This window comes from Balaenoptera physalus, assembly GCF_965194825.1.
Source record: "Balaenoptera physalus genome assembly, chromosome: 5".
Classification (NCBI taxonomy): Eukaryota; Metazoa; Chordata; class Mammalia; order Artiodactyla; family Balaenopteridae; genus Balaenoptera; species Balaenoptera physalus.
This window is the reverse complement of record NC_138884.1, coordinates 148,774,787-148,788,047: the sequence shown is the minus strand read 5'-3', so window position 1 is coordinate 148,788,047 and position 13,261 is coordinate 148,774,787. Positions and strand designations below refer to the sequence as shown.

Sequence of the window (13,261 nt, the reverse complement as noted above, 5' to 3'; positions counted from 1 at the left end):
TTCGTTTCTGTGCGAGGGCTTTCTCTACTTGTGGCAAGCGGGGGCCGCTCTTCATCGTGGTGCGCGGGCCTCTCACTATCACGGCCTCTCTTGTTGCGGAGCACAGGCTCCAGACGCGCAAGCTCAATAATTGTGGCTCACGGGCCCAGCTGCTCTGCGGCATGTGGGATCTTCCCAGACCACGGCTCGAACCCGTGTCCCCTGCATTGGCAGGCAGATTCTCAACAACTGCGCCACCAGGGAAGCCCCTTAAATTAATTTTTATTGGAGTATAGTTGAGTTACAATGTTGGTTCTGCTGTACAGCAAGGTGAATCAGCTATATGTATACATTTATCCCCTCTTTCTTAGATTTCCTTCCCATTTAGGTCACCAAAGAGCATTGAATAGAGTTCCCTGTGCTATAGAGTAGGTTCTCATTAGTTATCTACTTTATTCCGTGAATATTTGTCACGCACCTACAAGACACCAGGTACAGTGTTAGGAGCTGGGGATATGGTGGTGAGTGGGCTGGACAGGGCGCCTGCCTCCAGGGCTGGTTTCTCTTTCTAGACACTCAAAAGAATGTTCTCTATGATTTATTATTTTCACAAGGAAATTGATAACTATTTTAATCTTCCTATATAAAGGCATTAACACATGACAGTTTTTTAAATGAAGTTCCTTCATTTTATTTATTATTTCCTTGACACTATTACCATCTGTTCTTTAGAGAAAAACTCCATATTATTTGTCTCTTGTTGTCCCTGTGTATAAGCCTCTTGGTGTTCTGACAGGGAGTGTTTATTTGCTGTTTCATAGTTAATATAGTATCCATTATAGTTTTTTTTTAAATTAATTAATTATTTATTTTTGGCTGTGTTGGGTCTTCATTGCTGCGCGGGCTTTCTCTAGTTGCAGTGAGCGGGGGCTACTCTTCGTTGCAGTGTGCAGGCTTCTCATTGCGGTGGCTTTAGTAGTTGTGCACAGGCTCTAGGCGCACGGGCTTCAGTAGTTGTGGCATGCGGGCTCAGTAGTCGTGGCTCGTGGCCCCTAGAGCTCAGGCTTAGTAGTTGTGGCGCGTGGGCTTAGTTGCTCCGTGGCATGTGGGATCTTCCCAGACCAGGGCTCAAACCTGTGTCCCCTTCATTGGCAGGTGGATTCTTAACCCCTGCGTCACCAGGGAAGTCCTCCATTATAGTTTTATTTATGTGTCTGGTAGTTATATGGAAATAAAATAACAAACGTAATGCTCCTATCTTATCCTGTGGTTGTCTATGGATAAAGGGCTTCCTGATCAATAGCCAGGCATAAATCTATTTTCCTGCGGGTAGTGGAACTGAACGCATGACAGGATTTTACTAAATGTGGAAAAGTTAAATGTAATTTTATTTTTTGTATTTTTTATTTTTATTTATTTATTTATGATTGAACCCGTGCCCTTGGCAGTGAAAGCGTGGACTCCTAACCACTGGACCGCCAGGGAATTCCCTAAATGTAATTTTATATCTAAATGTTTCCAAGTATGAATTGCTATAATTTCCATCAATGTTTTTTAGATTTTTTTTCCATTCTTTATTGGTAAAGTGTCAGCTCGCCCCCTGTGATTTGTCTCATGTATTTGGCCACATGCAGGACACATCCGGATTTCAGATCTTGGTTTAGCCGTGGAGATCCCGGAAGGGGAGACCATCCAAGGAAGAGTCGGAACGCTCGGCTACATGGGTACGTAACCATCCACCCCAGGGTGCTCAGGCCCCCGCCCTCAGGACACAGAGAACTGAACATGGGAAGGGACCTGGGGTCAGCCCTGGCCCGCTGCTGGGGAGCATACCTGGCCGCCCAGCCTGCCCTCCTCTCTGCTGACGGGCCAGAGCAGGGACAGGACAGCGGGCCTCCTCACTGCTCACTGGCCCCGCACACCGCTCCCAATGTTGTCGAAGTTATTCGCACAGCTCCAGAGCAGTGACCCAGCCTGACGCAGGGGAGCCTCTGACATGAGGGACCCTGAGGGCCTCTGCTGAGTCCCGCACTTACCCTCCCCCCATTCCACTGTGGCTGCTGTCACCTGCTGCTGGGGTCTTACTCTGACGGAATAGGGGCGCCTGGGGACCTGGCTCTGCCTGTTTGGAGGCGGGGTTTCCCCACGGTAGTTACTCTATGAGTAGTAGGAATGGTTTGTAATAACAGCTTTACTGAGATGCAGTTCATATGCCATAAAATCCACCAACCCTAAGTGTGTAGTTGAGTGGATTTCGGTATGTTCACAGAGATGAGCAACTATCACCACCGTCTGATTTCAGAACTTTTTCATCACCTCAAAGAAGAAGGCCCGCACCTGTCAGCAATCACTGCCCACTCCTCACCTCCCACCCCCAGCCCTGCAGCCGCTACTCTACTTCCTGTCTCCGTGGACGTGTCTGTTCTGTTTCGTATAGGCGGACTCACGCACTCTTTGGCCTTTTGTGTCTGCCTTCTTTGGCTTAACATGTTTGCGAGGGTCATCCCTGTGGTAACAAACATTAAATTTATAATGTGTTGTTTGGAATTAAGTATGAGGACATTTAATTTAATTTAAATTTCCTGTGTTTGTTATGTAGCTCCCGAAGTTCTCAATCGTGAAAGGTATACATTTAGTCCTGATTGGTGGGGACTTGGCTGTCTGATGTACGAAATGATTCAGGGACATTCTCCGTTCAGAAAATTCAAGGAGAAGGTTAACAGGGAGGAGGCGGAGCGGAGAGTGAAGGAGGAGACGGAGCGGTACTCCGAGAAGTTCTCCGAGGACGCCAAGTCCATCTGCAGTCTGGTGGGTCCAGCTCGGGGAGGGCGGGAGCGGGGCTAGGCTTCTGACCGCCCGCGTTCAGACTGGCGACTGGGGAAACCCAGCCCTCCCTCCGTAGGGCTCAGGAGGGGCCACCTGATGCTCTGCGGTGCCAGGGACAGGGCCTTCCTCGCAGGGGTTTCTGATCACGCAGAGCAGAGTTCGTTGTTTGCTTTCCCCAAAGGTGCTGCTGAGAGGGAAGGGTGGTGTCGGGTCATTGTTTAGGGCACAGCTGGCCAACTTCACGGGACGCTAAACATGAAACAGAATCTTCCGGGTGCTTTGCAGCGGTGAGGTTTTTCTCTCTGCCCACGTTCCTCAGAACTCCCTTTAACTGGTCGCCAGGGACTGTGGTCCTATAGACACCCTGACCCGATGGCCTGCCACGTGCCTGGCACTGTCAGTCCCAGGCCGTCCTGGCAGTAAGGGGATGAGAGAGGCTCTCCTTGTCACTTCACTTCTCGTAAGCCAACACTTAGGATTTTCTGAGCACATTTTAAAATTCATTTGCATCCAGCGAGAATTTATTGAACATCCCCCATGGGACCTTCCCTGGCAGTGAGTAAAACAGGCGGTAATCCCACCCCTTCTGCCTCCAAGCCCGGTGCTCTCACCGACTCAGGGGAGGTGGCCTGTGAGACGAGGATCTTCGGCCGGGAGGTGGGAGGGGCTGGCCGCCGGGTGGGGTGGGGAGGAGGGACCGCACAGGGGCAGGAGGCCGGGGGCTGATGCGCTGGGACTCCCGGGAAGAGACCCACGGGACAGAAGGAGGGGGGGCCGGCCCGGGCTTTGTGGAGATTCAGGTGGGAGTCTGAGCCCTAGGTGGTGGCAGAGCGAGTAAGAAGCCGTCGGACTCCGGGTGGACGGGAAGGCCGCGCCCGCAGGAGTTGTGAGCCTTGCACGGAGCGGGGAGGGGCTGCAGCAGAGCCCCGGCGCGGAGGCGGGGACTCGGTGCGGGGCGGGCTGCTTGTCCCCTCCTCCTGTGGCGCGCGAGGGTGGGAGGGCGCCGCTGGAGGTGTGCGGAGAAGGGAGGGTGCTTCCGGCGCGCCAAGGGCCGCGTGGGCGTCCAGGGGGGTCGGTGGCTGGTTGGGTGCCGTGCTCCTGCCGCCCGCCCCCGGCAGGCAGGACGCGCGAAGCTCGCAGCAGGCGGGGGGTCGGGCTCGCTTAAGCGGGTCTGAAGAAGCCGGAGAGAGGCCGCGGGGCTGGGTGGGTGCCGAGGGGCGGTTGGAGGAGCGGCCGTGGGTGTGAGCGGGTCGCAGAGGAGAGTGCGGACACGGGGCAGGTGGAGCCGGGCTCCTTACCGGAGTTAGACACACGGGGGCACGTGCCGCGGGGGGAGGGCTGACGGGGGGGTGGTGGCAGGGTGGGGGACGCAGGACCAGGCCACTGGGCGGCGGCCACAGAGGGCGGGGCGTGGTCCCCCAGTGGGTGCTGGGGTCAGCCGGTGCGTCGGTAACTTGCGGGAGTGGACACTGGCTGGGGACGAATTACCTCGGGGTCCCTCTCCTTTTGTGTCCACGTGTGAAGGGACGTGTGCTGGTGGCCTTTCTCGGGCTGCGCACCGTGCTTGGAGCTGACGTCGTTCAGTCAGCTGCTCCGTGACCGCCTCCTGGCCACCCTGCTGTTGCTGTTCAGTTGGTAAATGTTGACCCGGTGTCTGCTCACACGCAACAGTCCGATGGGGCTGCAGGAGCATACAGATGTGAGACGTGCGGCCGGCCCCCCGGGAGCGCACAGTTGAATGGCAGGCCTAAAATAACACGAAAGCAGCTAGAGTCAAAAGCAGAGCTTGATGGGTGCGTGCGTAAACGAGATAGAAGCGAAGGCTTCAGGGTTTTCAGGATGAAGGGGTGCTGTTCGTGGGAAAGATGGTGGTGTCCGTGTGAAGCCCAGCGTTGTGACTCAGGGCGACTCAGGGCCCGGGGTCGAGGCCCAGCATCCCACCACCACGCGCTCACCCCTCCGGGTCTCGGGTTTCTCATCTAGAAGATGGGGACGGTGGATAACTTCTACCTTATAGAATTGCCAGCGGGATAAAATGAAGAGTGCGTGTGAAGTGTTTAGTCCCACGTGAATCCTCGGTAACTGCTGAGCGGAGCAACAGCTAGTTCTTAGAGAGCCTGTGAAATTCCAACAGACAGGACCTGGAGGAGAGGCCAGCTCAGGTGCAAGGTCGATGTGAACAGGGCACAGAGGGGGGAGCGTGGGCACCTGCGGGGTCCGGGATGTGGCCCGGCACTGAGGGCACGCGAAGGGGACTGCCCGCCTCTGCAGGTCTCTGGCCTCCTCTGCCCGTCCCTGCCGGGCCCCTGCCGTGACACCTGGCGTCGGGTACCGCTGGGTCATTTTCGGAGCTCTCTGTTTTCTCATTTCATCCCCACAGTGGCTTTCTAGGATATTCTCAGAGCCACATGGTGGAAAAATTAAAAGTTGATTTCCACGGTGTCCCGTAGTCAGTGGCAGCAGGCAGCACGGGCACAAGGTGCCTTCCGCTGCCCGGCGCTGCCTGGCCAGGCCCCTGGACCGCGTGAGTTGGCAGCAGGCTTGACAGAGGCATGGAGTCCCTGTGGTGCCGTCATTGCATCTGGCCTGACACAGTGTTCGGGTCTGGGCTTAATTAAGGAATCCTCTTAATGAGCCCCGCCCTGGCTCCGTGCTGGAGTTCCCACGGCAGCTGCCTGCAGAAGCTTGAGTCCTGCAGGAAAGCCCGGCACCGAGCAACTACACAGGTGTATTCCTATCGGTGGTGTCTGGTAGGAGTCAGCCTGGCTGAGAGACGGCCTCGGTGTGTGTGCGGCACGGCCGAGGGGGCGGGGCCCGGCCCGGGGGCTGCAGGTGTGTGCAGGGGCGTTGCACACAAGCCGGGAGCCGAACATGGGTGCTGGCTGGGAGTCGAGGCCACGGGTCAGCCAGCGTTCCTGTGAGGCACCAGGTGGTGTCACTAGGGCTTTGCAGGTCTCTCTCACATTGTTCAGCTCACCGTTGCAATGCAAACAGCCACAGACCCCTGAGCTAAGGGCCAGCTCTGCTCCCACAAAGCCCTATTTACAGAAGCAGGCACTGGTGCGATACAGCCCTGGGCTGCAGCTTCCCAGCCCCCGCCTGCAGCTTCCCAGCCCCCGGCCTAGGCTAGGTTTTGGAGGCCCAGACCTTTCCTGTGTCGCTTTGAGCAGAGGCAGACCTCTTTGACTGCTAATTGTGGAAGAAGGCCTATCTGAACTTTTGGCAATAGTGGGCATACCTCACTTTTATGGTGCTTCACAAATAGTGTGTTTTTGACAGATTGAAGGTTTGTGACAGCCCTGTGTTGAGCAAGTCTATTGCCACTGTTTTCCTAGCAGCATTATTCTTTAATTATGTACAATATTTTTAGACATAATGCTATTGCATACTTAACAGACTCTAGTAGAGTGTAAACGTAACTTTTATTTGCACTGGGAAACCAAAAAATTCGTGTGACTTGCTTTATTGCAATAATCAATTAACTGTGGTGGTCTAGACTCGAACCCGCGGTATCTCCAAGGTCTGCCTGTTTAAATGTATAAGTAAGGAATACTTTTGAAAGAAACACTTTCTATTAATTTTAAGAATATACAACTTTTAGAACTAGGTTTGCTAAATTTTTGCCTCATCTGAGGTCCTTAGTGATCTGTTTAATTAATAGATTAAAATAGTTTCTAATCATCAACATAACTTGGCATGAAAGTGGTGTCTGCGAAGTTCCCAAGAGCTTCTATTTCTTGAAAAAAATTCCCCTAATTTTTACATGGGTAAACTTTTCTTAAGGATTTACTTACCCAACTCTTTATTTATTGATAGCTCAAAGGCAAAACTTCAGTTTCAATTCCTTTTTGAAGCGTTACGTATCCTAAATCAGTAAAATCTGAAGTAACAAGGTTTGGTTGATACTTTGGAATTTGAGTGACTTTGTTTAGGTGGAGGTGCTCTTTTCCACCCCAAATTCTTTGGCCATTATTATGGAGCTTTTCTGGGTTTTCTTTTTTATCCTTGGAGCTTCAATTGACTCCATTTTTACTCTTCCACAGTTACTCACCAAGGATCCCAAGCAACGCCTGGGCTGCAGGGGCGAAGGAGTGGCTGAAGTCAAGGGCCACCCTGTGTTCAGGGACATTAACTTCAAGAGGCTGGAGACCCACATGTTAGACCCCCCTTTCCGTCCTGACGTAAGTGTGTTGCCAAAGAGCAGCGGGGTGTTGGGGTGTCTGAGAAAGCGGATGTTTTCCAGGTAGATTCAGGACCACCCGTCCTGCCCTCAGTGCCCCCTGGCCCGTCCTCACGGGCCCTCCTGGCCCGCTGCCGCCCTGGCTGGTGGAGCCCACCCAGGTCACTGCCCTGCTCAGAAACCTCAGCAGCACCCGACACCCTCCCCGGGGCGCCCCACCAGGGCCCCGTTTCCGCGGCCCCTACCCCCGTCTGGAATGCGCTTCCCCACGCCGGGTCTCGCAAGGTCCTGGCTGCACACTGAGGGCCCTGGAGTGGCCGCTCGAGCCTCCTGGTGAGCGTGTGGCGGGGCCCACACGAGGCCACATCCCCAGTGCCCAGCAGGCCCCGCGCACGTCGGAGCTGGGCCGGAGCAACCCCCTCTTTGGCCTTGAGCTGCTGCAGGCCTGTGATGGAAACGTGGAGATTCGATCATTCCGCAGGATATGATGGGCCTGAGACATGCGGTTAAAACAGTTTTAGTCATACAAGTCAGGACTTGTTGTGTTTACGTGGAATGTGTTGTGACAGCAGCTTCTCCCTTTGTGCTTGTTCTCGAAGCGCCCTCCCACCTGCTGGCCGAGGCTCCAGGTACTAGAGTCACGGGCAGGACCAGCTCCAAGACAAGGAAAACCCAGCCGGGGCTTCTCGGAGCCTTCTTTCCACCAGGCCCTGGGTGCCGCGGGCTGCGGCCTTCCCTGAGGAGGGCGCCGGCTGGGGAGTGAGGGCCAGAGGCGCTGGGGCTGTTCCGCGGGTTCTCCTGCATTTAACCAGAGGGCCCGGGGGCCCGCTGTCAGCAGCGTCTGAGGGCATCAGGCAGCCTGGCAGGGGCGCAGGATGGGGTTCCGGCCTGGGCTCGGACCTCCCCATCGTCCCCTGCACCGTCTCCTGAGGGCCGGCCCGCCCGGCGGCTCCCACCTCCCCACTGCTCTCAGAAGTTCTGACCAGGGGCCCGGGATCGGCACGCTCCTTGTCGTGCACAAGCTCGGGCACTCAGCGCACGCGTCCCCGCGCCCCGGGTTCCCTGTTCCAGAGGTGGCGGCCGCCCAGGCGCCACACGCCCCGCCTGCTGGCCTGACTCTGCGCCCGAGGACGCCAGTGCCCGGTGGGGTGGGGTCCTGGGGTCCTGCCCAGCGCGGATGGGCACGTGCGCGAGGGAGGCCGAGGGCTGGAGGCTTCCTCCGCCGTGTCCCAGCAGGGCCACCCCCTCCGCCCTTCTCCATCTGCAGCCTCTGCTGTGGCCCGTTTCCGTGCAGGAAAGAGAAGGCGGGGCCTCGGGAGGCTTGTGGGCGAGAGAGTGGGGAGCTGGAGCAGACGGGCCGCGGGGCCTGTGGCTCTGGGGGTTCCTAGAGCGAGGATTAGGCGTGCTTCACGCCGGGAGGGATGGCGAGGAAAGGAGGGTGCAGGTGTGCGTGCGGCGGCTTCCCAGGCGTCCTGAGCGCCGCTGAGGGAAACAGATGCAGCGGCTGCCATCTCAGCGGCGCCTCTCTGTTCTCGGTGACAGCCGCAGGCGGTTTACTGCAGGGACGTCCTGGACATCGAGCAGTTCTCCAGGGTGAAGGGCATCCACCTGGACAGCACCGACTACACCTTCTACGGCCAGTTCGTCACGGGCTGTGTCTCCATCCCCTGGCAGAACGAGGTACTGCCCGTTGCAGCACGGCCCGCCTAACTAGTTACAACGACCAAGAAGAACCTCATGTGTGTAGAGTGAACAGTTTCCTCTTTAAAATATCTTTTTAGCTATTTTACATACACATCCATTTGCGTGTGCGCACGTGTGCATGTTCGGAGGTAAAATTGTATGTGGCAGCTGCCCCTGGTCCCTTCACGGGGGGGGACAGAGGTGGCCCTCTCGGGTCTGCTGGGCTTTTGCCGCCCCGAGTCCTGCTCCGTGAGCAGGGCTGGCTGGACGGGAGTTCACTGCTTTGGGGGCCACGTTGGCGGCCACGTGACCTCCCCCAAGAGGAGGTCAGGGAGCAGGGGAAGTAGGAGCCGAGGACGGGGGCCGGAGTGGCCGCCGAGCGCTGGGCTGGGGGCCGGGTGGGCGATGCCGACCGGCCGCGTGGGGTCTCCACCACTTCTCTGTCCTGCCCTTCTGTGGATGCAGATGATCGAGTCTGAATGTTTCAAGGACATCAACGAAAGGGGAAATGTGGCATTAGATCCAGAAGAGAAGACATATCAACCAGCTCCCAAACAGAAGAGGGGCTTCTTCCACAGACTCTTCACTCGAGGGGTAAGGGTGAAACACGTTGTTATTACTACTATCACATTATAATGTGATGTGTTAAAAGGAATATTTCACCAAGGTATAACTTCCTTTGTTCAGCTTTCTTTTTTCAGTGCCTGTTATATAAGATAATTTACATAGTTTGAAAGCCAGCCATAAGGTGCAGTTTGAGCCCAGCGAGAAGAGAAGAATCCTCACAATGATGTTTGCTACTGGTATGAAAACTGTTCTGATGCAAAAAGAAGGAATGGCTTACAACACTCGAAAGGAGATCTGTTTGTCGATGACAAAGCATTTCACACTAGGCTCAGAAATCAGCATCTTGTAGAACAACCATAAAACAGTGCACATCATTTCAATTTCTGCCTTACATGTTCTGATTCTTTTTTTTTTTTTTTTTCCCGCTGCATTGGGTCTTAGCTGCGGCACGCGGGATCTTTCGTTGGGGCACACAGGCTTCTCTCTAGTTGTGGCTCAGTAGTTGCGGCACGCAGGCTTAGTTGCCCCGTGGCGTATGGGATCTAGTTCCCTGACCAGGGATCACACCTGCGTCCCCTGAATTGGAAGGTGTAATCTTAACCCCTGGGCCACCAGGGAAGTCCCCGTGTTCTCGTCCTTAGAGCTGTCACATCATTCGCCGCGATCACAGGGAAAGCTGATTTTCTTTTGAACATGGAAGAGTGGTTTGGAGAGACTTTCTGTGGTAGCATTAAATTTAGGAATTTTTTCCAAGTCTCCTTGGACCAGTGGATTATCCTGCCGTGAACCCCATCTGTTCCCGAGGGATTGATGCCGAGGTTGTCCACTAACATCCATGGTTTTTCAGTATAGACCCAGAGTGTGTGACCACGTTTCCTCTGCGAACTGGGGGCTGGGCGGGAGTTAACCCCGTCCTTCTCTGGGACTGGGTGTCTCTCGGTGCCAGTCCTCTCCGGTCCACACTGTGGGGGCCTTCAGGGAACCTCCGGCCGGTGGAACCCATACAGTCGTTCCGGAAGGAGCCGCGCACCCCGCGCCGCTCAGCTGGGTGCTGAGTGCGGGGCGGGGTACGCAGCGTGAGTGCAGGGCGCATGGGTGACGCTGTCTCTGCGTGAACCAAGCAGCCCGCAGGACGTGCAGCACACGGGAGGGAATTTAAGGGTTTCCCTGCCTTGAAGTCAGCACCCCCCGCCACGTTTTCACGTCCACTTAAGGCAGGTCAGCGACTTGCATCCGAAAGGCGCCTGACAGGCCTTCTGCCGTCGTGCGGGGCTGCATCAACGCCAGCCCCAGCGAGAAGGAGCTGCCCTCCAGCCGGTGAGCGCTCGCTGCGCAGCCGGCCGGCGCCACGGAGCCGTGCCCTGGGCTGCATCCTGCCCGTGAACTGCAGTAACCACGCGGGACACACCCTGAAACGTGCCCGATGAGTCTGGCCATTTTTCTGCTTTCATACCTGGATTGTCTTTTCACTAAAGCTGGATGGGGAAAAGGCCCCTTGAGGACTTGTGCCGCCCAGAAAGCCCCAGCTGCGGACGCCTTGTGGCGGGGACTCCGCGTGTCCCCGCGGGAGAAGGGGAGAGGCCGGGGTGCCGGCCCTGCAGCGTCGGCGCCGGAGGTCCTGCTCCTCGCCCGCGGCTCCTCCCGTGCTCCTCCCGTGGGTTAGAAGACCTTGGCCCCTTTCCCTTCGTGTTCGCCGCTCCCATGCCTCTCACCGAGATTCCCCCCACCCGCCCTCGGGCGTCTCCGAGGCGCTCCTGTCCCTCCTCTGAAGGAGGGTGTTGCCAGGACCCTGAGATCGGGGCTTGGCTGTCGGGGGCCGCTCTCCCTACCCCTGCAGTGTTGGACGGGTTTCTGTGGCCGCGGCCTGTGAGTCTCCGGGGCTGGGATCCCGGAGCCAGACGTGCTGGAGGGGCCCTGGAGTCAGGGCGAGGGGGCGCCCGCTGCGCACCGGGCCTCGGCAGGGCCTTCTGGGGCCAGAGCGGCCTTTGGCAAGGTGCGAGCTGGTGGAGGGAAGAGCTGGGAAGCCTCCTGTGTCCTGTGACCCTGCCGGCTGCCCTGCCTCCGCGGCGGGCCGAGGTCGAGGTCACTGTCCCTTGGCTTGCCCGGGAGCCCTTGCCACCTGCCGTGTGGGATCCAGGGTTCGGGCCTCGGAGACTGTAACCGAACAGCAGGGACTTGGTCCGGATGCCGTGACACCCGGGAAGCCACCGCCGGGGCCTGGCCCCGCGTCGCTCTCCCCAAGGGTCATCCGCCCCACCCAGCGCGTCCCGAGGTGCGGTTTGCATCTGCGCTGATGGCTGTATGCCGCATGCTGGCTGCAGTGGGGAGCCCAGTAGCGTGGAGGCCTGTGTTTAGAGCAAAGTCCCTCCCAGGCGACGTACCACAGACCAGGTGAGGGGAAGGGGGAGCTATCTGGGGTCTGGGGCCTTGATTTTGGAGGGAGGGAAGTGGCTCGGCCTCTCCCGGTTGCGGCCCCTCTCTCCCCTGCCTCATCCTGCCTCTAGAGGGAAGGTGGCAGGAGTTCCCACCTCCTGGGGGCTGGGAGGGGGACGTGCAGCAGGGTTTGGTCCACGCTACCTGCTCATAAAGAGGTTACTAATCGCGGGAAAGGAATACGTGCACATCGTAAAGAACACAGGAGAGTGTAAGGAAAATAGGAATCACCTTTATTCCCACGTCCCGTTTACATTCTGACTCCTTCCAGACCTCCTTCCTCCCCTCCTGGGGCCCTCCTGCCTCCCGCTGTGGATCATCTGGGGGACGGGAGGGCCTGGCCCGTCACAGGTGGGGAGGCAGGGTGCAGCCCCCCTGCTTGCAGAGTGAGGAGGAAGGGGGGCGGCGCAGGGACGGCCAGAGCCTGGGGGGTCATCCGCAGCCGGGGGCACAGCTACGGGAACTAGTAAAGTCCTTCTTTTTCTTTTCCTTTCTTTTCTTCTCTTTTCTTTTTTTGCTTAAGCTAGTCTGAGTTGCACGTCTCCATGCCCAAGTGAGAGCCCTGACAGAGACAACAAATCTAGGTAAGAATTTTTACACGGTATCTGGTAACTTAATAGATTGAACATGTCTTTTTTTTTTTCTGATTATAAGCAAATGTATATTTATTAAAGAGAATTTTGAAATTAAGATGAGTACACAAGGAAAATTTGTCTTTAATATCAGCCACTGTCCAGGGATAATCCCTATCAGCATTTTATTCTGTAATTTATATAATTGATAGTTATTTGTTTCTTGCCATGTCGTTTAAATATATCTGACTGCCTCACCTTTTTTTTTTTTTTTTTAATTGATTGATTGATTGATTGCTATGTTGGGTCTTGTTTCTGTGCTAGGGCTTTCTCTAGTTGCGGCAAGCGGGGGCCACTCTTCATCGCGGTGCGCGGGCCTCTCACTATCGTGGCCTCTCTTGTTGCGGAGCACAGGCTCCAGACGCGCAGGCTCAGTAGTTGTGGTTCATGGGCCTAGTTGCTCCGTGGCATGTGGGATCTTCCCAGACCAGGGCTCGAACCCTTGTCCCCTGCATTAGCAGGCAGATTCTCAACCACTGCGCCAGCAGGGAAGCCTGTAATTTTCTTTTTTTGTAGTATCTTTGTCTGGTTTTGGTATCAGGGTGATGGTGGCCTCATAGAATGAGTTTGGGAGTGTTCCTTCCTCTGCAATTTTTTGGAAGAGTTTGAGAAGGATGGGTGTTAGCTCTTCTCTAAATGTTTGATAGATTTCACCTGTGAAGCCATCTGGTCCTGGACTTTTGTTTGTTGGAAGATTTTTAATCACAGTTTCAATTTCATTACTTGTGATTGGTCTGTTCATATTTTCTGTTTCTTCCTGGTTCAGTCTTGGAAGGTTATACCTTTCTAAGAATTTGTCCATTTCTTCCAGGTTGTCCATTTTATTGGCATAGAGTTGCTTGTAGTAGTCTCTTAGGATGTTTTGTATTTCTGCAGTGTCTGTTGTAACTTCTCCTTTTTCATTTCTAATTTTATTGATTTGAGTCCTCTCCCTCCTTTTCTTGATGAGTCTGGCTAATGG

The 13,261-nt window shown here is 55.7% G+C and overlaps 1 protein-coding gene across 7 annotated transcripts in view; it reads left to right on the top strand.

Annotated features, from left to right (window-relative positions):
• Window positions 1–9,615, top strand: part of GRK4 (G protein-coupled receptor kinase 4) — an 83,895-nt gene extending 74,280 nt beyond the window's left edge. For 2 of the 7 annotated variants that reach the window (XM_082464381.1, XM_082464378.1), the window contains 6 exons: window positions 1,614–1,703; window positions 2,579–2,787; window positions 6,849–6,986; window positions 8,548–8,724; window positions 9,134–9,262; window positions 9,356–9,615. In XM_082464381.1, the coding sequence (XP_082320507.1) occupies window positions 1,614–1,703; window positions 2,579–2,787; window positions 6,849–6,986; window positions 8,548–8,724; window positions 9,134–9,262; window positions 9,356–9,388 (776 nt within the window). In that variant the 3' untranslated portion in view covers window positions 9,389–9,615. Of the gene's footprint in view, window positions 1–1,613; window positions 1,704–2,578; window positions 2,788–6,848; window positions 6,987–8,527; window positions 8,725–9,133; window positions 9,263–9,355 lie in introns of those variants that run through there. The other 5 variants (XM_082464379.1, XM_082464383.1, XM_082464380.1 and 2 more) reach the window with 4 other exon arrangements.
• Window positions 9,616–13,261: the final 3,646 nt, after the last annotated feature.